General features: G+C 32.7%; 3 protein-coding genes across 3 annotated transcripts; 1 reads left to right on the forward strand and 2 right to left on the reverse strand.

Moving 5' to 3' along the window:
- The first annotated feature begins 6,268 nt into the window (after positions 1-6,268).
- Positions 6,269-9,979, forward strand: LOC131652798 (uncharacterized). Its single transcript, XM_058922755.1, has 9 exons — positions 6,269-6,620; positions 6,798-6,869; positions 7,185-7,412; positions 7,626-7,761; positions 8,051-8,213; positions 8,296-8,424; positions 8,567-8,761; positions 9,373-9,495; positions 9,660-9,979. The coding sequence occupies exons 1-9, from the start codon at positions 6,443-6,445 to the stop codon at positions 9,756-9,758; spliced, it is 1,323 nt and encodes a 440-aa protein (XP_058778738.1). The 5' UTR covers positions 6,269-6,442; the 3' UTR covers positions 9,759-9,979.
- Positions 9,980-18,462: 8,483 nt separating this feature from the next.
- Positions 18,463-20,582, reverse strand: LOC131647302 (transcription factor MYB35). Its single transcript, XM_058917209.1, has 3 exons — positions 20,450-20,582; positions 20,092-20,221; positions 18,463-19,222 (listed from the first exon to the last, which is right to left on the reverse strand). Exons 1-3 carry the CDS (start codon positions 20,580-20,582, stop codon positions 18,463-18,465), a joined length of 1,023 nt encoding a protein of 340 aa, XP_058773192.1.
- A 942-nt stretch (positions 20,583-21,524) lies between these two features.
- Positions 21,525-24,736, reverse strand: LOC131647303 (probable prolyl 4-hydroxylase 7). Its single transcript, XM_058917211.1, has 8 exons — positions 24,444-24,736; positions 24,259-24,333; positions 24,119-24,176; positions 23,379-23,483; positions 22,915-22,972; positions 22,653-22,828; positions 22,505-22,565; positions 21,525-21,954 (listed from the first exon to the last, which is right to left on the reverse strand). Exons 1-8 carry the CDS (start codon positions 24,554-24,556, stop codon positions 21,644-21,646), a joined length of 957 nt encoding a protein of 318 aa, XP_058773194.1. The 5' UTR covers positions 24,557-24,736; the 3' UTR covers positions 21,525-21,643.
- Positions 24,737-25,118: the final 382 nt, after the last annotated feature.

A 25,118-nucleotide genomic window follows, 5' to 3' on the forward strand; every position in this document is an offset into this window, starting at 1 on the left:
ACTTCTGCACAACAATTTCCCCTTCGAGTGTGATTCAATCCATAATACTTCTCCTCAAGCGGAAGTTCTTTCATTCACATTGACTTGTACTGTCGTTTTGATAGCTACAACGAGACACGCCTCCTGGCCATCACATTGTCTAGAAGATGTTTGATATAAGGAGTCGGTCTCTTAATTGAACCATTGACTCCGATATCATTGTTGGATCATCATGAGTAATAACCACATTAGATCAAGAGCATCACAAATGAGAGACACTAGATATTCACTCAAAACCTTAAAACCTTGAGTGGATGAGTTATCTCGCTTATAAAGTATTCAACTTACTTTTTTTAAACAATGTTATAATTTTCAACTCACACTTATGCACCAGAAACATCATTAATCTTAGAATAGAACAAATATATAATAATTTGAACTCTAATAATAAATAATAAATATTTTACCAAAAAATACTTTTTTTTTAAAAGTGAAGGAAACTTGCATCAAAATAATAATGGTATAGAAAAATAGTAGAAATACTAATGGGCATTTAGTTTAGAAATTATATTTCCGAAAATACATGGATGTGAAAATAGTTATTTTCATGTTCGTTATAAAATTTTTAAAAAAATATTTTTAAGAATAAAGTTTTTTAAAATGAAATAACTTTTATAACTTTTATAATTCTCATGATTTTATTCTAATAAAATAAAGGTGAGAATGTTTATTTTTATGAAATTTCACATAATTTTTTAAAAAAGAAATATAATTATTAATTTTTCAAAGAACATCAAATTATATTGGGTTTAATGGATATGCACCGATAGTATAAAATAGTTTTACGATGTCATTTAATAATAGACCATCAATCCGTCATGTCATTAATTTTTCTAAAAATAAAATAGTAATTTAATTGAATATATCATTGTGATTGGTTGATCATGTAAAGTTATTTTACACAGCATCACTCATTTTCTCAATTATATTTCAAACATAAAATTAAAAAAATATCCCCTAATTTTTTATAATACTCTATGAGAAAATACAAAATTGGTTACTAAATAAAATAGTGGCGTGATAGTGCGTGCACGATTTTGGTGATAAAGACGTGGGTCGGGTCCATAATGGAAACTGAGATTTTCAGAAACAACACAACTGTTTTCACGAAACTACCTTGTGCTTGTGGTGAGTTTTACTAGGGTAGGGTTAAGTGTATGTAGGGACACCACACCATACAACAAACAAACAACTCTTTCAATTCAGTTGCACACGCTTTCTTATTGCTACATCCATATCCACTAGCAATAATTACTATACTAATTTACAAAATCTTCATTTAATAATTACTACTATATTTTATTTTATGCGGAGAAGAGCCATCGCAGCCTCAATTTAATATAACAAAAATAAAGTACTACTACATTTCAATGGAAAGATTTTGTTAGCATTAGATGAGTTCAATGACTATATATTATAGGTACCAAGTCTTTGTCAAGATCAAAAGTCAAGTTCATACGTAACTAAAGAATCTAATTATAGGTGATAACTTAATTCGATTGATTTACTTTATAAACTAAATTCAATGAACTAATTATCAAGTTGAATTTTTAATTTATTTTTAGCTTTATTTATTTTGTTGTCGTCTTAAATATGGTACAAGGAATTTATGGGAGAAGGCTTATAAAAATGTTTAAATTGGGGTTTGGATTTTTCTTTTCCTTGCTATATAAGAGTTTAACTTGTTTAATTAAATTCAACCGGTTGATTAGGATATGAATATGTGATGTTAAATTAAATTAATCTCATTTATTAAACTAAATTTATTGTTTCTTAGTTTTTTTTTCTTATTTAATATATTTTTGATAAAATTATACTATCCTCTTAAAAGATGGTTGAATTACATTTTTTCTTTCTTTTTTTTTTTAAATTTAAAATCTACATTTTTTTAATTTTGTTAAAAATTTCAGTAAAAATATTTGAAAAATAATTAATAGTAAAATTAATCAAAATTAATTAAATTTAATATTATATAATTATAAAATTCATGATAAAAAAAATTTGTAGTTAGTAATTATCATGGGCATCTTTTTACATAAAAAAATAACAATGATAATTGTTATGGATAGTTTGAAAGGTCCAATAGCATAAAGTGTTAAAGTGCAAGGAGAAAATGATCATTAATTCATCTAAGAACAAACAATTCAATCTTTTAGACACATCTATTATCGTCTGATTAGATCTACCGCCCATACAGTGCACCTCATCTCATGCAGAGATAGTTTTAATCGCTTTTAGTATATAAAGAGAAAAAGTGTGCCAAGGTACTCAATTTCACTCTCACTTTCATATTATTTCTTATTCTCTCACAGACTTGTGCGTTTAAGTGTTAACCTTGCAGGTCAATGCCCTATTTGTTTCACCAAAAACTTGCTTTATTGTATCAAGATCTCATTTCGACATTCATAAACATTATGGTTCCATGACGGAACAATGTGTCGTATGAGAGAAACGAAATTTGATTCCTGCAAATTTTCACGTTCAGATTTCTTCTTATTTGGAGATTCATATCTCCCTTTTTCAAATCTTGTTTCTTGATCTTCTTCCTTTGTGTTTCAACCTCCTCCTCCAACAAATACATCATTAGATTCATTGAGCATGACGACATCTAAATCCATTTAATTCGTCATTCAACGACAAGCTGTTGTTGCAGCTGCTAGAGCTCCACCTATTCCTCCTTCTCCTAAAAAAGAAGACGATCCAATTTTGAAGGTGTCTCCTTCTAATCATACGCAACAATATTTTGCTCCAACAAGGGTTAGTCAAAGAGCATTCTAGGTTATCTCGTTATTTGAATCTACAAAACAAATTAACCAAGGTGAACCATCACATTGGCCTCCTTCACTACCTGTTGTACCTGGACAAGAAATACTCTGCTTAGTTAAATTTAACTGACTCCATGTGATCTCTATATGGAGACAATCATTGGTACATGTCTGATTCTCAATTGCACTCCAAATGACATGCAAAGCAAGACTACAATCTTTACCTGTTCCTCCCAAAGCAACAAATTGATAATGATGATCTAAGCAGTGACCCTGAAAAATTGAGCAAAATCCCAACCAACCAAATATAACCTGCCAAACATTACCATAATGCTTGCATCGAACAAAAATGTGATCTCTATTCTCGATATGGAGACAATCATTGGTACATGTCTGATTGTCAACTAATAATATATTACGCCTTACCAAATTATCATTCGTCGGTAATCTATTACGATACGACCACCACAGAAACACATTTACCTTAAGAGGCACCACTTTAGACCACCACACCAGGGAACCACCATTCATCTGAGTATTCGCCGAGTTTATGAACAAGTAATAAACACTACTAACATTATAACAACTTGAAAAATGAAGACGCCAACCCCAGTAGTCATCCACTGCCTCTCGCAACACTACAAACTCCAACAGACGAATACATTCCCCACCAACTCTTCCTCCCACGCAAACAACCTCCTCCGCCAACTCCAAGCATCACCTCTCACTCCCCATCTCAATTCAAACATATCTGCTAGTGACGCTTCCTTATACAATGAAAAATCATATAGCCTTCGAAATCTATCCATCAATAGCCCTCCTTTCTCAATTCAAACATATCTGCTAGCGACGCTTCCTTATACAATGAAAAATCATATAGCCTTCGAAATCTATCCATCAATAGCCCTTCTTCCAGCCACGGATCCCTCCAAAACAAGGAGTTTTCCCCCATTACCAACAACTCGCTCAACATTATTTAGCCACCACCCTGTATCACCCAATCCCACCCCTTGACGGATTATATTAACACTCTGCCACTAGGCAAACCCCCTGTTGCCCCTATAATCAACCGACCCCGCCTCTCCATACCGAAATTCTAACACCCTATACCACAAACTTCCCCTCTCCACCAACATTCGCCAAAACCATTTCCCCAATAGAGCTTCCTTAAACTCCCTTAATTTTCTCACTCCCAACCCACCATTTCCCTTACTCAAACAACCAATATCCCAATCTAACCACGCTATCTTCTTTTTCTCCTCCGCACCTTTCCATAAGAACGTATTAAATAAATATTCAAGAGAATAAATAATAACTGCAAGAGCTTTGAAGAAGGATAGGAAATAAAATGGCATATTAGACAAAACAGACTTCAACAAAATCAAACGGCGACCCAATGACAAATTTTGACATTTCCATCCCGATAACCTTTTTCTAATGATATCCAACATCGGTTGCCAAAAACATAAATTTATAAGATTACCACCAATGGGCAGTCCCAAATACACAAAAGAGAACTCAACACCACAGACACCTCTTTCAACCACGAATTTGATATGTTAACTACCACCAACTTACTCTTATGAAAATTGACCTTTAACCCCGAGATGGATTCAAACAATATCAAAACTACTTTAATGATAATATTAAAAATAGTTATACGTATGCATAAAAGATATTCACAACGTATGCATAAAAGATATTCAGCAATTGATTAAAAGAGAAAGATTTATATACAAGAAAAGTTAAGATATGAATAATATATTAAGAAAATGATTCTTACAAAACCAAAAAGAATAATTTTAATATAATAAATATTAATTGCTCAAAAGAATAAGTATGACTATTTTAATAATATATCTATGTTTATTTAATTATATATATATATATATATATATATATATATATATATATATATATATATATATATATATATATAATAATATATATATATAAATTTATTTTGAATATTTTGTTTCTGTAAAATAATTTTCCTTCTAATCAATTTACTATTTTTGACATGCTTTTGATCAATTGAATAACAACTGTTATGGATATAATGATATATATATATATATATATATATATATATATATATATATATATATATATATATATATATATATATATATATATATATATATATATATATATCATGTTTGTAAAGGATACTTAATAGTAAAGAGAAATGGTTCAAATATAAACTGTGATTTAAATATTAAGAATGTATAAAATGAAACGATTATTTTATACTAATATATTTTGTGTTGGATAACTATTCACCAACATAAGTAAATTCTTGACATAGATGTTTAATTTTAATAATCCATCCGCGCCAAAGTTATATACTACTTTTTAAATTATCACAAAAGTTTTTTTTTAAAGAAATTTAATAAGGCAATTGAATTGTGTCCCATTACCACAAGAAGTCGCTATAAGAAAAAAAATTGTTCACAAAACAAAAAAAAATCAATAAAAGAATCAATTATAAAAAATTACATAAAATATATTACGTCTATGAATTAAATTACAAAAATTTAAATTATAATTAAAATTTCCACTTTTACATTTAACTAAAAAAAAAAACATCATTTGAAAAGAAAAGTATAATTATTTTTTAATATATGATTTGTCGATAAAAAATATAAATTTAAAAATTTAAAATTTTTACTAAAAAAATGAAATTTATTATATATTTTGATTCATAGACAAAAAGATAATACTAAATATTACACATACAGTCATAAAATTTAGGGTTCAATTTTTGATATTCACGTTTAAACTAACAATATAAATTTTTGTCAATTAAAATAAAATTTACCGACAATTTTTATTAATATTGTAAAACAATATTATATAGTTTAAAACAAATATATTTTAAATGTATACATATAATTTGAGATGCACTTCCTCTTAATTAAATCTTGATTCACGGTTACAAATAAATTATTGTGTCAAGTCTTGATTATCATTAATTTAAAAATATTTAATGCATGTAATTGGTTCATTAAATATCAACAAAAAACATTTTAGTATATTTAATTTATATTTGAGATGAAATCAAAAAAATAATTACAATTAAATATTTTTCTTAATTAATATAAATTAATTATTTTTATTTATAATAGTAATAGAAGGAAATACTTATATAATAAGTACTTTACTTACACATTAAGATAGAATATATTTTTATCAAAAAAATTCAATAGATAAAAACAATACTACTAATATTGATTACCTCATAAATGAAATGAAAAATAAACATGTTTGGTTAATGCCAAAAATTAAACACCACTTGTAACCAAAAAAAAAAAAAATTAAACACCACTACTTTTACAAGTAAAGAAAGAGAGAGTAAAGTTAATGATCTTTTATCATAGATCTCATCATCACTTCACACGTGTCAAATTATCCACCGTTGGATCAAATCCTTAAAAGAACCCAATTTCGTTGATATTTATTTCATCATTATGTTGAATGACCCTTCACCAGCCCAACAACGATACTGCTGGTGAAGATAATCAAAACCAAAACCCAAACCCTTTGATTTTCCGAATACCCTTTTGGAAAAAGCATCGATTTTTGTTGAAATAACAAGAATCACGAAGTGGGTTTCTGAGGAAAATTGAATTGGAAAAATGGGGGCTTGTGGGTCTAAACCTAAAGTCTCTGGTGATCTTAAAACGAAGAAGATGAATAATCATAGTCATCGTAGGAAAAGAAGAAGGATTCTTCGAAGAAGGGTTTCTTCTCATAAAATTGAGAATAATGTTGCTAACTCTAATTCTGGGTTGCAGACTTCGAATCGTGCTTCAGGTACTTACTTCAATTTTCCCTTTTTTTGTTTTTGTTTTTCTGTTCATCTTTGATCCAATCCAAAATATAGTTTTTATTGAGTTCTGATGTTTTTTCTAAGGTGAAATTTATGGTTTGGAGTAAATTGATGTGTTTGATTGGCATTGAAGTGGACTAATTGCTTGTGTTTTTTTTCAGATGCTGCTTGGTTTGATTCTATTTCAGCTTTAGATTCTGAATGTGATGATGAGTTTTACAGTGTCTATGATGGTATGTAGTTTTTTATTGTGAATTTATGTAGTTTTATTACTTGCATGATTGTAGATTAATTGTAGGGTAGTTTAATGATTTATGCAGTTTAATTAGTTTAGGTTCATGGTATGATATGAGTTTATAGTATGGTTTGTGATTTGTATCACGGATGATCCTTGATGTTGTGGATGTTGCGAAGAATTGCGGTCAAATATGGTAAATGCAGAGTCTCGATGGGCCTCTCACTACCGATCCAAATATGCACTCTAGTCGTAGTTTTTTGTATGATGAAATTAGATGGTTCTTGAGGCGAGTTAACTTTGTGTTTAACAGGAGAAATTTCTGCGAGTCATGCAGCTGATGATATTGGACAGGAAAGAAGACTAACTCCTGATCATTGTGGAATTCTGCAAAATAATTGTTTGCCTTGCCTTACTTCTTCTAATGCCCCTTCTATCGAGAAAAAGAAGCCAATGAGTCCCGACACGGCGAGTGCGCGAAGAAAGTCGCTTTCCAAACTGTCCTTCAAGTGGAGGGAAGGGTCTTCTGACATGGCATTACGTGAGTAATCATAATAGTTTTCGCCTTCGGCTTTTTTATTTATGCTCTGGTTTTATGCAAGTGAAGTAATTACAATTTAGAATGACTTTGAAATTGAGGATAAAACTCTTCATATTAAGCTTATGTATAATTAATTTTTGAGATTTTAAATGTTTATTGCTAGTTTTTAATGGTTTTTCTTGTTACTAATTATTGGCTTATCGTTCGTTTCAGTTTCCCCTAAGGCGTTCAAACAAAAACTAGTAGCGGGTTCGACTATTCCGTTTTGTTCAATTGAGAAACAACTTCCAGGTACTTGGTCACCACTTGAGCCAAGTACCTTCAGAGTCAGAGGAAAAAATTACTTGAGGTATGCACGAAATGCTTACTTTGAACTTAACTTTCTTTCTGTGACCGAACCTGTTGTTAGCAATGTTTTAAAAACCGGACAGGCCGGTTCAACCGGTTGAATTGGCCAGTTCGCTGGTTCTTTCGATCTCTGTTGTATTGCAGTTTGGTTGAACTGGGATTGAACCAAGTTGAACCGTGATATGGAGGTCTCAACGGTTCGATCTCTGGTTCGTTTTTAAGATATTGACTGTTAGAATGAGACTTGTGTAGAGGCCGATATCATTAATTTTTTGTTGCATGGTTTGCAGGGATAAGAAGAAAGAATTTGCTCCAAGCGGTGCTGCTTTCTATCCCCTCGGTGCTGACCTCTTTTTGTCACCGCGAAAAATTGATCATATTGCTCGATTTGTACAAATTCCTGCAATAAATATACCCGGGGACATCCCTTCTATTCTTATTGTAAATATTCAGGTAATTGCATATTTCCTTGTTTATATTAGATATAAATTTTTTTCATAAAGATCTTCACATATTTATGTTCTTTGAAATGCAGATACCGTTATATCCTGCTACAATCTTCCAAAGTGAAAACGACGGTGAAGGAATGAATGTGATTTTGTACTTCAAATTATCTGAAAAATATTCTAAAGATCTTTCAGACCAATTTCGAGAAAATATCACTGTAAGTTATTAATATATGCTCTTGCGCCTTTTTTTACTTTATTATTTTGCCGTGTGTTACAGTAGATGTTGCTTCTAAAAGTGTATGGTTAATTTGTAGACACCTCATTGACAAGCGTGTCTGTTCTTTTGTTTCTTGACAGAAAATGATTGATGATGAAGTCGAGAGAGTTAAAGGCTTTCCTATGGATTCAATCGCACCATTCAGAGATAGATTAAAAATTTTAGGTAGAGTGGTGAATGTGGAAAATCTTAATTTAAGCGCGACTGAAAAGAAGCTGATGAATGCGTACAATGAAAAACCTGTTCTCTCACGTCCTCAACATGAGTTTTACTTGGTAAATACACTAACATATGCTAGTTTCATCGAATTATTGTCAGAATCGTTATCAATCAATCAATTCCACTTTTAGTTTTTGTTGTTGTAAGCAGTTTTTAGAAGGTCATTTAGATACTGGTAGGTCATTTGTTACAGTCGTTGGCTTAGGCTAAGCATAACCGCAAACACAACACTGACACATCTATGTCGACAATAATTTGAAAAATGAATAAATTAAATGTAATCAATAGTGTTGGTGTCGGTTTCAGACACTGACATGGACACTCCTTTTTTTTCCTGAGGTGTCAGTGCTATAGCGATCGTTGGACAAGTCATAACATGCTATGATGCACTGAAAGAGACACCAGATTCTCTTGACACGTCCACATTGGTAAAAGTGCGAAGATTGAATGTAAACTATATATGTCGACAGAGTTGTCATGTCAATGTCAAATAGTGGCTATAGCTTAGCAGAATTTCAGCATACCGCGATTGTTTTGTCACATAACTTTAGTTAGCACTGCAGCATAGCGAAATTTGAACACTGATATATTTTGTGATCTGTGTTGGTGTCGGACACGATACCCTTGTTTAAAAAGGTTCTTATTCTGAATCTCTTTTCTTTCACAGGGAGAAAACTATCTTGAGATAGATTTGGATGTGCACAGATTTAGCTATATTGCAAGAAAAGGATTTGAAGGCTTCATAGAAAGACTGAAGCTTACTAACCTGGATTTTGGTCTGACAATTCAGGTAAATTATCTTATCCTAAGTACTTAGTAGCGTCTGTTCTGATTGACTTATTTGAGGTTATCTACTTGCATAAGCACTTACAAGACTATTAAGAAGAGCTTATGGAAACAACTTATGATAGTTTATGAGAAAACTTATAACTCTTTATGGCTTTTGTGATATAGGGAAACAAGCCAGAAGACTTGCCGGAGCATTTATTATGTGCGATTCGGTTGAACAAAATTGACCACAGCAGTTTCAACCAGTTTGGTGTTTCAAGTTAAAGCTTAAACATAAAAAGAGCTTTAAGCTTAAGCTTAATGTAATATCATAGTCATTATATCTTATAAGAATGTTAATCATAGAATATTTTGAGATGAGATTCTGTGGCTAACTGCCATATGTATGTATGTATCTTTGAATTTCCTTGATTCATTGATTAAGTTGTAGAATGTATAGTGATGAGAATCTTAAATGATTAAATTGAAAAACAAATATTTAATTACTCAATAATCTCATTTTATTAGTACTCAGTATTCAAATAAGACATGCAAAACCTTAATCCTCTCAAAATGCTCTTTCTCACTCACTTTCACATTGTTCACATTAAATGTAAGACCTCCATCTATATACATTATTAAATGTAAGACCTCCATCTATATACATTAAATACATGTGCTCCTACCCACTTAACTAATTGTTGCAGCAATTAGTGTTTAAATTTTTTTAATGCATGAAGTGTTGTTGCTCTAATAATTTTTATGGCATTAAATTGAAAAAAAAAAATTAAATTATTCAACAATCTCATTTTATTAATCTCATTTTATTATTCAATATTGACATTAGACGAGCCAACTTAATTTAAAAAAAAAAAAAATCAGATTTTAATGGCGTTCTATGCGGTAAAACAATTCCTTCTTCAGGTTTTTCATAACATATTTTCATATTATTTTCTTTGTTAGCATTGAACAATGACTTTTATAAATCTAGACAACAAAAATCAACTTAACAACAAACATGTATTAATTAAAATAATGAAAAAGTATTGTTCATTACAAAAGGAACAATGGCTAACATAATTAGTTCAAGTATTGTTCGTTAAAAGGGAACAATTGCTAACCTATTTAGTTGCCAAATAAAAAATATGGCCGATATATTTGCCTAACATGAAAATTAAACTAAGAGGAACAATGGCTAACATATTTAGTCGCCAAATAAAAAATATGGCCGATATATTTGCCTAACATGAAAATTAAACTAAGAAATGACAAAATGTAATCTAAATTTGTAAGAGATAATCATAATCAATCTCTAATTGGTGGAGAATTCATACATATCCCACAAATGGAAGGTAGAAAACTTCTTTGTACCTTATTTTGATTGTTTCTTGATGAAGGTTGTGAATTTGCTACAATTTTATTTTCATTAATTTTTCTTCCCATGACAATGTCATTTCCACTTTGTGACACATTCTCTTCTTTGGTTTGATTCTTCTTTGGTGAAGGATTTCCACTTCCTTTTGGTTCCATGAATGCCATATCTTGCCATATCTTACCCGACGATCCTTGTCGTCGAAACGAACATGAAGATCTTTGCAATGTGTACATGAGAAATTAATTTTTTTTATATGTTTTTGTAACAATTTTTCCTTCAAACAAGTGTTTTCGAATGATTATATAAGTTTTTGATTTGGATTGAGAAATTGAGTTAACTTGTGGATAAAGAATTTTTTGTATTGTTATAAGAATATGGCCATGATTCATGTAAATGCAAATATAGTAAATTGCTTTATATAGTTATGTCTTATCCATACAATTTGAGTGGTTCATCATAGTTTCAATATTGGAAATGCTACAAGTGGTGCTATGCTATGACATGGTGCTATATTATAGCATATACGATGATATAGTAATAACATGGTAAAATCATAACCACAAATCTATATTCATGCAATCCCCAAATGAGAACCTTCTGATTAGGATTGAATCTTGGAATTTTGAGTTTTTTTTAAAGATGGTTTATTTAATTTAAATTTTGAATCATCTAATTTTAAATGAATGATTATGATTTGCTAATGGTGAAACTTCAAATAAACAAAAACTAATGTGGAAAAATCATATTATATAGGCTCTATGTTTCTCTTAGTACATTTTTTTATAAGTGTCTCTCTAAACTTAGAAAGGTACAAACTAAACTTTAAAAATAATAAGATTTTAGGTGAGCTATAATACTCTTTTAGTTACCCCCACCGGAGAGTAGTTCTTGAGGAAGTGAGTTCCATTTATATAAGTTTGTCCGAAGATAAATAGAATGAGATAGAGATCATTTTTAGGTTCAAGATAGAGCAATGAATTTGATCTTTTAAGAATAGAAGAAGACATTTGGTTGATAAGGTAAGTAGATGTAAGGGAACATCATCTCAAAAGCAAAAATAGATATCATGGTCTCATGTTCGAATTCCGCTATGTGCTAATAATTTTTGTGTTGGATCAATTCATGCAGAACTTTACTTTGACTTTAAATGGATCTTCCACCAATAGACAGTGAGATTGGTCCTATTGAATTAGCAATTGCAAAGTCGAATACTAAGTTTTGAAAAAAATAGGTGTGGTTTCAACTAGATGGTCACTTTTTCGTTCTAAAACTAAGATGATAACTATTCACGAGCACTATTTTTTTTTTTTTTTGGAGTTGTCAAACTAATTTTTAATTTTCACACAAAATTCTTGGAATATAAAAATTCTAAATGAATTTTCATTAAAAATAAATAAGTACATAGTAAAAATTCATCAATGAAAATTACAAAGAAATAGTAATCCAAAATTGACTCAGCACAATTAGGACCTAAAATGCCTAAATGAATTAGAACAAAAGGTGATACAACACTTTTATTTATTTGTTGAATATAAGTGTGAATATATTTTTTTTTTTTTGCAATTCACACGACTAATCCTCAAATGACAAAAGATTAAAAAGGTTAAAAACTAAAAAAACGCATTTTATTAAAGTTAGGATAACTCAAACATTGATGTATTAGGCTTTGAGAAACAACAAAAACGCACACCATCGATAACAATAGATGATATAATCTTCTAGACGCATTCCCTATTCCAATTGTCCGACACAACAATCTCGGACATATGGTGTTAAGTCTCTCATGAACATTAAATTGTTACTTTATCTACTTTATTTATTGAATTATATATCAGTGATATCATAGTCTTTTGGTTTGATGGAAAAACAAAAGTGAATTCATATATGTGAGATATTGGATCGAACTCTAGTATGGTCGAAGGATAGCTTCTTGGTTCGACAGTTCGACAGAGTTAAGAATGAAATCGAAGGTTGTTCACATGCTGGTGTCGAAGTGTGCATGTTGTAGTCGAAGATGGGTCTAGCATGCAGATGTCGAAGATGCTAGGGTTGTTAGCATGTTAAATTAGGTTTTAGTGTTTAAACCCTAATTTGTTAAGTTAGCTTGTTTATTAAGTTGGCTTGTGTAATGGGCCTTGCTGAAAAAGCCCATTAGTTAGTATGTTAGGTTTTATTATAAATAACATACTAGTCTCTCATCATTGCTAAGCTGCAAATCCTAATTTAGGGTGAGAGAGGTTATTTGTTATTCTTGTAAACTTGTAATCTTGTTTTAAGAGAAAGTGAAAGAATAGCAGTTATAACCAATTCTTGTGTTCTTCTTATCTTCCCTAATTCCCTATTATATTTTGTTCTTGACACCGTTTTTCACAACAAATTGGTGCGGTGAGCGTGGAGAAGATGCCTTCAACAAAGTATGAGATTGAAAAATTCACCGGAGTGAATGATTTCGGTCTGTGGCGCTTGAAGATGAAAGCCCTAATGGTTCAGCAGGGTTGTTTGGAAGCGTTGAAGGGAGAGGCAGCCATGAATGCAGAATTGACGGCAGCGGAGAAGATGAATATGATCGAGAAAGCACACATCACAATTTTGTTGAGCCTTGGTGATAAGGTTCTCCGGCAGGTATCAAAGGAGACGACGGCATCAGGGTTATGGGTGAAACTTGAAAGTTTATATATGACCAAATCGCTGGTAAATCGACTCTACCTGAAGCAAGCTTTGTATTCATTCAAGATGGTTGAAGACAAAGTGTTAGCTGAGCAGTTGGATATGTTCAACAAGCTGATTCTTGATCTTGAAAATATTGATGTAAAGATCGATGATGAAGATCAAGCGCTGTTACTATTGTGCGCTTTGCCTCGATCACATGCTCACTTCAAAGAAACTCTCCTGTATGGAAGGGAGTCCATGTCTTTTGAAGAAGTTCAATCAGCCCTGTATTCAAAGGACTAGAACGAACGAAAGGAGCATAAACCTTCGACTGTCGGTGAAGGTTTGGCCGTTAAAGGAAAACTCTTACGAAAGGATGGTAAGTTCGACAAGAAGAAAGGCAAAAGCCAGTCGAAGTCTTACAGTGGCGAAGCATCTGGCATTCGATGCTATCACTGTAAGAGGAAGGGTCACACAAGAAAGGTGTGCCCTGAACGCCTGAAAGATCATGGAGGTAAGGATAATGGCAACGCTGCCATTGTTCAAGATGATTTTGAATCATCTGATGTTCTTGTGGTTTCAAGCAGTGACTCTAAGAAGGAGTGGATTATGGATTCAGGTTGCACTTGGCACATGACTCCAAACAAAGACTTGTTCGAGGAATTATGTGATTAAGATGGTGGATCAATATTGCTGGGAAACAACAAGGCTTGCAAGATTGCAGGTGTTGGATCTGTGAGATTCAAGCTCCATGATGAGTCAATAAGGTTGTTGACTGAAGTCAGGTATGTTCCTGACTTGAAGAGAAATCTGCTTTCTCTCGGTGAATTCGACAAGAAAGGATATGTTTTTCAAGGAGATAAAAGTATCCTAAGAGTCATGAAGGGGTCGAAGGAAGTCTTGAGAGGCGTGAAGAAACAAGGCTTGTATACCCTTGAGGCTGAAGTTGTAAGTGGCTCGACAAATGTTGCATCCACGAAACCGTTGTCGAAGACAGAAATCTGGCACATGAGATTGAGTCATGTCAGTGAAAGGGGTCTGGTCGAATTAGGGAAACAAAATCTGCTTGGTGGAGACAAAGTCGAAAAGCTGAAGTTTTGTGAACCCTGTGTATTTGGAAAATCTTGCAGAGTGAAGTTCAACAAAGGCAAACAAAGAACACATGGATCCCTTGATTACATCCATGTTGATCTTTGGGGGCCCGCAAGGTGTCCATCACATTCAGGAGCAAGGTATTTTCTATCCATAGTTGATGATTATTCCAGGAAGTTATGGGTATTCATCCAGAAGACTAAGGATGAAACTTTTGAGAATTTCAAAAGTTGGAAGACTCTGGTAGAAAAACAGACTAGCAGGAAAGTCAAGAGGTTGAGAACCGACAATGGCCTTGAATTTTGCAATGAGGCATTCGACAGCTTTTGTGCTGCCTCTGGTATTGCAAGGCACAGAACTACTGCAGGTACTCCACAGCAAAATGGTTTGGCTGAAAGGTTTAATCGAACTATTTTGGAGAGAGTCAGATGCATGTTGACTAGTGCGAGGTTAACGAAGGTGTTTTGGACTGAGGCTGTTTCGACAGCAACATATCTGATAAACAGATGTCCTTCGACAGCGTTAGATATGAAGACACCTGAAGAAGTTTGGTCGGGACACCCACCAGATCTCGACAAACTGAGAGTATTTGGCTGCGTAGCCTATGCTCATATTAGGCAAGACAAGGTCAAACCTAGAGCTCTGAAATGCATGTTCATGGGATACCCTTAAGGAGTCAAAGCTTATAGGCTATGGTGCCTAGAGCCAGGTCACAGGAGGTGTATCACCAGTCGAGATGTAGTTTTTAATGAAGCTTAAATGGCTTTTAAGAAAACTGATGATGTTGGTCGAAGTACAGAAACATCTGACGAAGAGCTGGAACAGGTAGAGATTCCTGTTGAGGTGGAGCATGTTGATGCTGAATTGCATATCCCTGATGAAGTCAAAGAAGAAGCAGAAGATGCTGAGGAAGTTGAGGAAACTAACGATGACTACCTATTGTTGAGAGATAAGTCGAGAAGAGTCATCAAGGCACCTCAGAGGCTTGGGTATGCAGATCTTATAGCTTATGCCTTAATCTCTGCAAGTGAGGTTCTAGACGAAGAACCTAGAGACTACAAGGAAGTTATGAGGAGTCGAAATAAGACTGAATGGCTGAAGGCCATGGATGATGAGATGAAATCTCTTCATGATAATCATACTTGGGAACTAATCAAGAAACCTGCTGGGGCAAGGTTAGTCAGCTATAAATGGATTTTCAAAGTTAAGGAAGGAATCGAAGGAGTGACGTCGAAAAGATACAAGGCAAGGTTAGTTGCAAGGGGTTTCACTCAGAAAGAAGGTGTCGACTTCAATGATGTGTTTTCTCCTGTTGTGAAGCATAGGTCCATTCGAATGTTGCTTGCCATGGTGGCACAGTTCGATCTTGAACTGGAACAGATGGATGTGAAGACTGTGTTCTTGTATGGTGATCTAGATGAAACGATCCTGATGAGACAACCTGAAGGGTATGTCGAAAAGGGAAAGGAAGATTATGTGTGCAAGTTAAAGAGATCTTTGTATGGGCTGAAACAATCTCCTCGGCAGTGGAATAGGAGATTCGACAAGTTCATGACACGTATAAGTTTCATTAGAAGTCAGTTCGACCACTGTGTTTACTTCAGATTTCGACCTGGTAATTCATTTGTTATTTTGTTGCTTTATGTGGATGATATTCTCATAGCAAGCAACAATGTTGAAGATGTGACGAGGGTGAAGGCTGAACTCAATAAGGAGTTCGATATGAAGGATCTGGGAGATGCTTCCAGGATTCTTGGAATTGACATTCGAAGAGATAGAAAAAAGTCGAAGTTATGCTTATCTCAAGAGGCATATCTATGAAAGATTCTCGAAAAGTTTGGTATGTCGAATTCGAAGCCAGTTGTGACTCCAACAAACCCTCAGTTCAAGCTGAGTATTGATCAGTGTCCCAATACTGATGTCGAAAGAGCCTATATGAATAGCATCCCATATGCTAATATAGTTGGTTCTTTGATGTATGCTATGGTCTGTACTAGACCCGACATAGCATATGCAGTAAGTCTTGTAAGCAAGTACATGGCGAATCCTGGAAAGGCTCACTGGCAAGCATTGAAGTGGATTTTAAGGTACATAAATGGGTCTCTGAACAGAGTCCTAATTTATGGTGGAGCCTTGGGTGAAGATAGTAAAGCAGTAATCGAAGGATATGTCGACTCTGATTATGCAGGTTGTATGGATTCCAGAAAATCTATTTCTGGATATGTTTTCACTATGTTTGGCACAACAATTAGTTGGAAAGCAACACTTCATAAGGTTGTTGCTCTATCAACCACTGAAGCGGAGTATATTGCCCTAACTGAAGCTGTGAAAGAAGCATTGTGGCTTGAAGGTTTTGCGAAGGAGCTGAAACTTCAAGGTCGAGGTATCACTGTTAAATGTGATAGTCAAAGTGCAATACACCTGTCGAAGAATTCAGCCTATCATGAGCGAACTAAGTATATTGATGTGAGGCTGCATTTCGTCAGAGGAGTAATCGAGCGTGGAGAAGTCCAAGTGCTGAAGGTTTCGACTGAAGACAATGCTGCTGATATGATCACCAAGACATTGTCGTGTTGCAAGTTTTTCCACTGTATGCAGTTGATAAAGCTGCATGAAGAAAGCTAGTTTGTTCCCTTGATGTTGTAGAGTTAGATCCTAGGTGGAGATTTGTGAGATATTGGATCGAACTCTAGTATGGTCGAAGGGTAGCTTCTTGGTTCGACAGTTCGACAGAGTTAAGCATGAAGTCGAAGGTTGTTCACATGCTGGTGTCGAAGTGTGCATGCTGTAGTCGAAGATGGGTATAGCATGCAGATGTCGAAGATGCTAGGGTTGTTAGCATGTTAAATTAAGTTTTAGTGTTTAAACCCTAATTTGTTAAGTTAGCTTGTTTATTAAGTTGGCTTGTGTAATGGACCTTACTGAAAAAGCTCATTAGTTAGTATGCTAGATTTTATTATAAATAACATACTAGTCTCTCATCATTGCTAAGGTGCAAATCTTAATTTAGGGTGAAAGAGGTTATTTGTTATTCTTGTAAACTTGTAATCTTGTTTTAAGAGAAAGTGAAAGAATAGCAGTTATAACCAATTCTTGTGTTCTTCTTATCTTCCCTAATTCCCTATTATATTTTGTTCTTGACATCGTTTTTCACAACAATATATAATAGAACAAAATATAGTGATGTAAATAGATTCACATTTGAGAGAAATTGTTGGAATCCAAGTATGAGTGATCAATCTCACATCAATTTTAAAATAATTAAATGAATAATATGTAAGAGAGAAAAGACATAGACAATGTGTAAAGATTTTTAATCTTTAATTAATGGAGACGTGGGATCAACGTTTTTTAAAACTTTAGATTATGAACTTGATGTTACCTGTTGCTCCCACATATTTGGTTGGTCTCATAAAATTATGTTTAGTTAGTCTCCACAACTTTTTCTTTTTCTATTATTCTTAGTTATACTGCAGATTATATTTTTAATGACGTGAATCAAGTTAGATTTGATTAAAAAAGAAAGAGAGAAGGAAAGATAGCAACTCTATGTCTCTATGGCTCTTTTGTTTTCAAGTTCTCCTTAGAACAACCAAAACACATTTGTTCAACTCTATGTTTGGTTATTTTAGAAACTAAACAAAACATGAAAGAACTAAATAAAACCATAATTATAATTAGATATATGCTTTTTTCCTATAAAGAAAATAAAAAACAAAAGCATTTGAGTTAGAGATTAATCAAAAATAAGTTTCTCAATCTGAATGAAAAAAATCACAAGTACAAATCATTATTCGCTATCTAAAAACATCCTTCATCACACAAAAATCAAAAGCAACAACTTGAGTCCAATAATCTAATAAAAGCACTTAATCAATAATCAAAAGAAGCATCTAAAAACTCAGGAAATGTTGCCCTTATCTCACTATCCTTATCCAAAATACCATCCACAAACTCATTCCCCGAAAATGAATGTCCTTCACATTGCTTATTCATTTCATATTCCTTACTTGCAACACAAGCAACCGCATCAAAACCTTCACTTGAACCACCTTGTTTATCATTTCCATTACTATTATAGTTATTATTACTATTAGAAACTTCACCTTCATTTTGCAATAAACCGAGGCTCAACGACGACATTACCCTTTGTATGTCACATTGTTGAATCTGTTGAATCTCCGACCACATAAAAGGCTCGTCATTGTGAAGAAACTCGCTCCAATCAAAGTTAGGATTAACTTGAGCTTGTGAGGTTTTGCACGAATACGAAATCGGCGAACTTAGCCTTGTTAAATTAGAGGAACATGATGAAGAAGTTGAAGATGCAACTTCATTTAAAACATATTGTTGTTGGAAACTCTCTTGGTTTGTGAATTGGTGGTGATATTGAACTTGCTCCTCTTTTGGATGCTCCAAAATTGAGTTGTTATTGGCAAAATTCATTTGGTTTTGAGTGGTTATTGTTGTGAGGGTACTAATGCTTCCTAAATCAGAGAGAACTTGTGAAACTGGCTTATGAGTTACTGGATCAATTCCCATTTTCATAAGCTTCTTTCTTAGTTTTGTGTTCCAATAATTCTTCACATCATTGTCTGTTCTTCCAGGTAGTCTTTTTGCAATTAAGGACCATCTACATTAATAAAAAAATTAACTAATTTCACTATTTTATTAAAGGGTTAATTATGTTTGTGGTCTCCAAAATATTTCAAAATTCGATTTTAGTTCTTCAAATTTTTTTTCTGATAATAATGGTCCTTTAAAACCTTTTATCTCAAATTTTAGTCTCGGTCTAAAGTTTTGCACATTCTTCCTTAAGTAGAAAAGTGTGTGAAAATTTACCATTGAAATCAGAGACTAAAAATGAAGATGAAAAAAATTAGGGAACCATTAGTGAAAGCAAAATTTTTGGACTAAATTCAAATTTAAGATATTTAAGAAACTACTAACATATTTAATCTTTCTGTTAAATATTATTATTCTCAAAATACTCTATATCAAAATAAGTTTTCATACAAATTTAAATAACAAGAAAGGATCATTTAAAAAGTACTATTTTTATTTTTTACATAAAAATAATTTAGTATATATTTGGTTTCGTGTTAGAAAATCAAGTCACGTTTAAAAACCACGTCCTAATATAAAAAAAAGTGAAAATAATGAAGCAATTATTCAAAGCTTTTGAGTTGATGTGGTTTTTCAACGTGATTTTGATCAAGTTAATGGACATTAAAACACATATTTAATGATCGATTAATTAAGCAATTTTTACTTATAATTGAGATCGGATATTAAATCTCATTTCAAAATTAAGAAAACATTCACTTGAAAAATGTTGTTAAAACATACAAATAGGATGTGAGATTCTTATACAGCTAATATGTTATATTAAAACACACAGATCTTACTATAAAGCCAATTTTATAATCTGAATTATGCATTTTTTCACTGTTAATGTCACAATTGAACAAGTAGAATAAGAACATGAACAATTGAACATACCTGCTTCCTATAGCTGCATGAAGAGTAATAATCAGTTCTTCTTCTTGAGGTGTAAAACTATCATGCTTCAAATCAGGTCTTAGATAATTAGTCCATCTTAGTCTACAACTCTTACCACATCTATTCAATCCTGAAAAAAGATTCGAAAAAATTTAATTATATAACACAACATTATACATCTCGATTATGAGTTCATACTATTTCTAAACATAGTTTTAAATTTCAGTTCCGTCCGCAATTATGAATTTTGAGATATATAAAACCACAATTTTAAGTGCATTTATATAAAGTATTTACAGATGTGACTGCAATTTAAAACTGTGTTTTAGAAATCGAAGAAATTGAGGAAGAAAAAAACCGGCTATCTTTGGAACCAATGTCCAATTTCCGATTCCATGATTAGCAACATAAGCAAGAATTTTAGCATCTTCCTCAGGAGTCCATAAACCCCTTTTCACATTGGTTTTATCACAACAAGGAGGCCTTCCCATTTTTCAAAACAAGAAAAAATGAAAGATGAATAATGTAATGGTGGTGAAATGTGCATTGAAGAGTAATTAACTTTTAAAGTGGTGAAAATGAGGGTAATGTTTAAGATATGAAGAGGCAAGAAAAGCATGCAAATTTTGGGTTCATATAACAACAATTGCATGATTATATTCATCTTTATTGATAACAAAATTAAGAGGCGAAACCAATTGTATGACATGACATCAGACTCATAATGCTAGTGCCTTTCATTCATATTCTCTCTCTCATAGGGTTTGGGTCTTAAGAACAATTTATATTTCAGGTGCATTTTGAATGATCAATTTTGTTAAAACTGAATATGTTTAACTAATTATGGTGATATTATTGAATGAATGTGCAATCAATTTTTGTTCACAGCTTTGTTGCTTGGTTGGCATGCATGATGACTCTCTTTAGTGGAAAAGTCATGCGCGCAAACACCGTTAATGTTTGGTTATGAGCAATTCGTAGTTATATTCCGTTTCATTTTATTCGAGCAAACCCTGATAATGTTTGATTATGATCAATTTGATCGTAATTTCATTTTGTTTCATTTCATTCGAGCAATTTAAAATAGCTGAAACATGACCTCGAATCACAACAGTTCGATTTTAAGACATGGATTTTAAGCCGTTTAAAATAGTTGAGACATTATCACACCAATTTGATCTTAAGATGTTTAAAATAGTTGCGCCATGGCATGAGATCACACCATGGCATCAGATCACACCAGTTTGATTACGACTTACGAGCAATTCAATTGTAATTTCATTCCATTCAAGCCATTTAAAATGGCTAAAACATGGCCTCTGATTACACCAATTCGATTGAAACATGGCCTCTGATTACACCAATGTGATTGAAACATGGCCTAAGGTCGCACCAGTTCGATTTTAAGGCTTTTGGTTGTAAAGGAAAAACCATTGAGGAGAATTCTTTTCTTAATTTCTATGCAGTTTTCAACATTACACTTTCTATTCTTTTAATTTCTCTTTCTTTCTTTCATTACAATTTCTAGTTTATAACAGAAACCATGATGATCCTAAGAAGAGCAAACATTGCAACTCTTCCTACATTTTCCTTTAACTCCTTCATAACCAACCATATAAGTTGGATTCTTCTCACATTCGCCAACTTTAGCCCACGCAACACAATTCACATTCTCATCCGCGCACTCTCCATCATCTTCCTCTTGATGTATCGGTTTCTCGAAGTCAGCGACATGAATCCACTTTGTTGCAGACCATTTCTCACCCTCGATCACTGGACAACTTCCATGCAAGCTATTACCATCTGTAGTTGCATTCAGATGAAGACTGAAGAACAATAAGGCGTCACCCTTCCGAGGTTTTACTGAAATGAGAAAAACCGAAAGCGTTAAAATTAAGATCTTATACAGAAAAATTTACTGAAAAGCTTTCTGATAGATTATGACGGCATTATATTTAGAGTTTATAAACATTTAAATTTGCGTCTGAATACGCTTATAAAAATAACTTATGACATTTTCATAAGTTGTTTTGCTTAATTTTATAAACTTCATTGACTAGCTTATAGAATATGCTCAAGTAAGCTATCTAAAATAGCTTATTGAATAAGTACTTATTTCAGTTGTTTATGAAAATGCACGCCATGTTTGGATAAACAACTTAATTAAGAGCTTATAGCATAAAAATATATAAAATAAAGTTAATTGTTTTCATATAAGTTATAAACTATTTTCATAAAATATCTGAAGAAAATAAGCTGGAAAGTGAAAACAACTTATGAGTATGTCATAAGTTGTTTCTATAAGCTCTCTCAAACAGTTTTGCAAGAATTTACGTCGGCTCAAATAAGCTAATTCAAACAGGATTTGTGTATAAGGAAGCGAGATTTTGTAAAACTATTCTGAAATGTATACCTGCATATCCTTTGTGAGCACATTCCGACCAGCTATCATCTTTCGGCTGCGACAACTTCCCCTGAAAAATCCAACCAATTATTCATTATCACGATTTTATTTTCTAACTTTTGTTAGACAGAATCAAAAGACATGAGAAAGTCTTTACCTCGGCGTAAGGAAAAACTGTTTCTCCACCCTTCCCAACATTAGACAAATACATCAGCACCGTCGCCACACGATGGCCACCATGTACTTGATTAGCCTTGTCGTGGAAGAAATCGAAATGTGGTTCGTATTTCTCGCCGTGTTGGTAGTGCAAAATTTGCATAGACTCCCCATTCTCTGATGCATAAGAGCAAGTTCATAAAATTGAAGCGAATCGAAAAAAAAAAATTTAAATGGACTGAAGAACGATGGTGTCTACTTACCTATGGGAAAGAATGTCCATGCGGCAATTCGTGCTTCGATGTCAGCAACTACTTCATCCTTAAAGATTAAACAAAAGAAAGAGAAAATAAACAAGTAAACATATAAATTAGACGACGAATTAAAACAAATATCTCAAAAGTAAAACTTAGCCTGGTTAAAACACGGTTACTTTGTCATAAGAATTTGTAGAGAAAGGGTTTTAGTTAAATGAAAGGGTCGTGAATTTGCACAAAAACTTTGAAACACCAAACTACTTTATAGCACATTTTCGTCAATCGTTATCAAGCATAATCAAAATGCATACCTATCCATACAAAAGAATGATGTGATCAAATAAACCACGACGAAAAAAGAACAAAAAACTTGTCAACCATATTTCATTGTATGCTAGCTAGATACTATAATCACATGAAGAACCTAAGACTTTTGACATGGAAAGAAAAAAGATTATCTCTTATTATACCTGTAATTTATTGAGAAACATCCCAGAACTTGTTCTGACTTCACTTTGTATACTTTTACCAGATACATTATCCGCCACCATAGATTTCTCCAGCTTATCCTTAGCCTGTTATCACAAAAATTCAGACATAGAATTTTAGAATAGACCTAACCTAACTCAACCCTACAACATCAGACTCTCAACACAACCCATCACGCCCAAGACTAAACATTTAGAGTGAACATCTAGAGCATGCATGACCTGAGTGGCCTGATAGCAGAGTCTAACTCAACCCTACAAAACAGGCTTATAAGGTGGGAGCTGTCTCCCATTTATAAACATATTTTCAGCCAATATGTGACCAGAGTCATTAAATGGCAGCCATGGCGGAATAGCGAAGAGGTGCCATAGAATTTGTGAAGGAATATCCTCCATTGCTGCACCACATGATGCAATGTCGAGTTTATATGACAAATTTTTGGCCTTCCGCCACATTCCACCATCGATATCACTGTGTAAGATTCTCAACATATCTTGTCACACCCAGGACTGAACATCAGGAGCACGACATGAGTGGCCCGATAGCCATCTAAGTCAACCCTATTAAACCAGCTTTTAAATTTAAGTTCTAAACCAATTTTTCCGGCGACCCTTAACATGAACATGATATATACTATCAATTACATTCCAACACATACACAAATACAAGGAATTAAATCCAAAAACCAATGATAATTACAAAACAAGAACAAAAAACTAACCAGAGTTTTAAGATGATCACATTCTTCATCAGATAAAAAATTCTTGTACAGAAAAGCCCTGCATAACATAATTCACAAGAACTTGTTCAAAAAAATAGAAAAACAAAACCCTTTTGTAGAACAGAAGAAAATGGAAGTACCTAGGATTCCACGAGAGCTGAGTAACACGTGTGGGATCAAACTTCACCTTATGGCCTCGAAAAACCGATCCAAACCTGTTAACAGTTGAGCAAAATCAAAAACCCCAAAACAAAAAAGATAAGATTTTTTCAACATTTTCAAATAGAAAAACAAAAATGAAGAAATGGGTATGAGTTATTATTACGTTGGTTTATCTTCATCCGAACCGGGTAATCGAATTGAAGAAACGAAAAGAAGAGAGAAAAAACAGGGGAAAAAGAAAAAGAGTAACAATGGAACCAAACGAGGATTTAGCATGATGATGAAGAAATTGACACAGAATCGGAACAAGAATTAAGAATGAATGTTGGATTTGGTAATGTAAAATTAGAGAAAACGTGTTTGGTTTTGTTTTTTTCTTAAATTAATTAATAATTAATTGTTTTATTTATTTATTATTTTGAGGAAAAATTGAACAGAGTACCCACAGATTTGAGTTGGGTGGTCTCTCCTCTGTGTTGTTTATGCTTTACTTTTCTGAAAACCCTCTTCAATCCTTTTTTTTCTGGAATGTTCCTCGTAATTTTATTATTTATTAAAAAATAAATAAATCCTTTTTAAGTTATTGTTGACTATCATGTAAATTTTATTGTTGGGTCAATTTGGTTCCATAAATAAATTTATAAATTTAAAAATTAAAAATTTCTTCTTTTAAATGAATAATGGAAATAAATTTTGTCTTTTTATTTTTTTTCAAACTTAAGATTACAACGTTAAATGTTACTTTTATTTTTAATTTTTACAAGACTAAAGAGATAAAAAAGGAACGAAAGAGAAACTAAATTTTTTAAAATACTTTCAATCTATTGTAAAGATATTA

The sequence above is a fragment of the Vicia villosa genome, linkage group LG2, assembly GCF_029867415.1.
Source record: "Vicia villosa cultivar HV-30 ecotype Madison, WI linkage group LG2, Vvil1.0, whole genome shotgun sequence".
Taxonomy (NCBI): domain Eukaryota; kingdom Viridiplantae; phylum Streptophyta; class Magnoliopsida; order Fabales; family Fabaceae; genus Vicia; species Vicia villosa.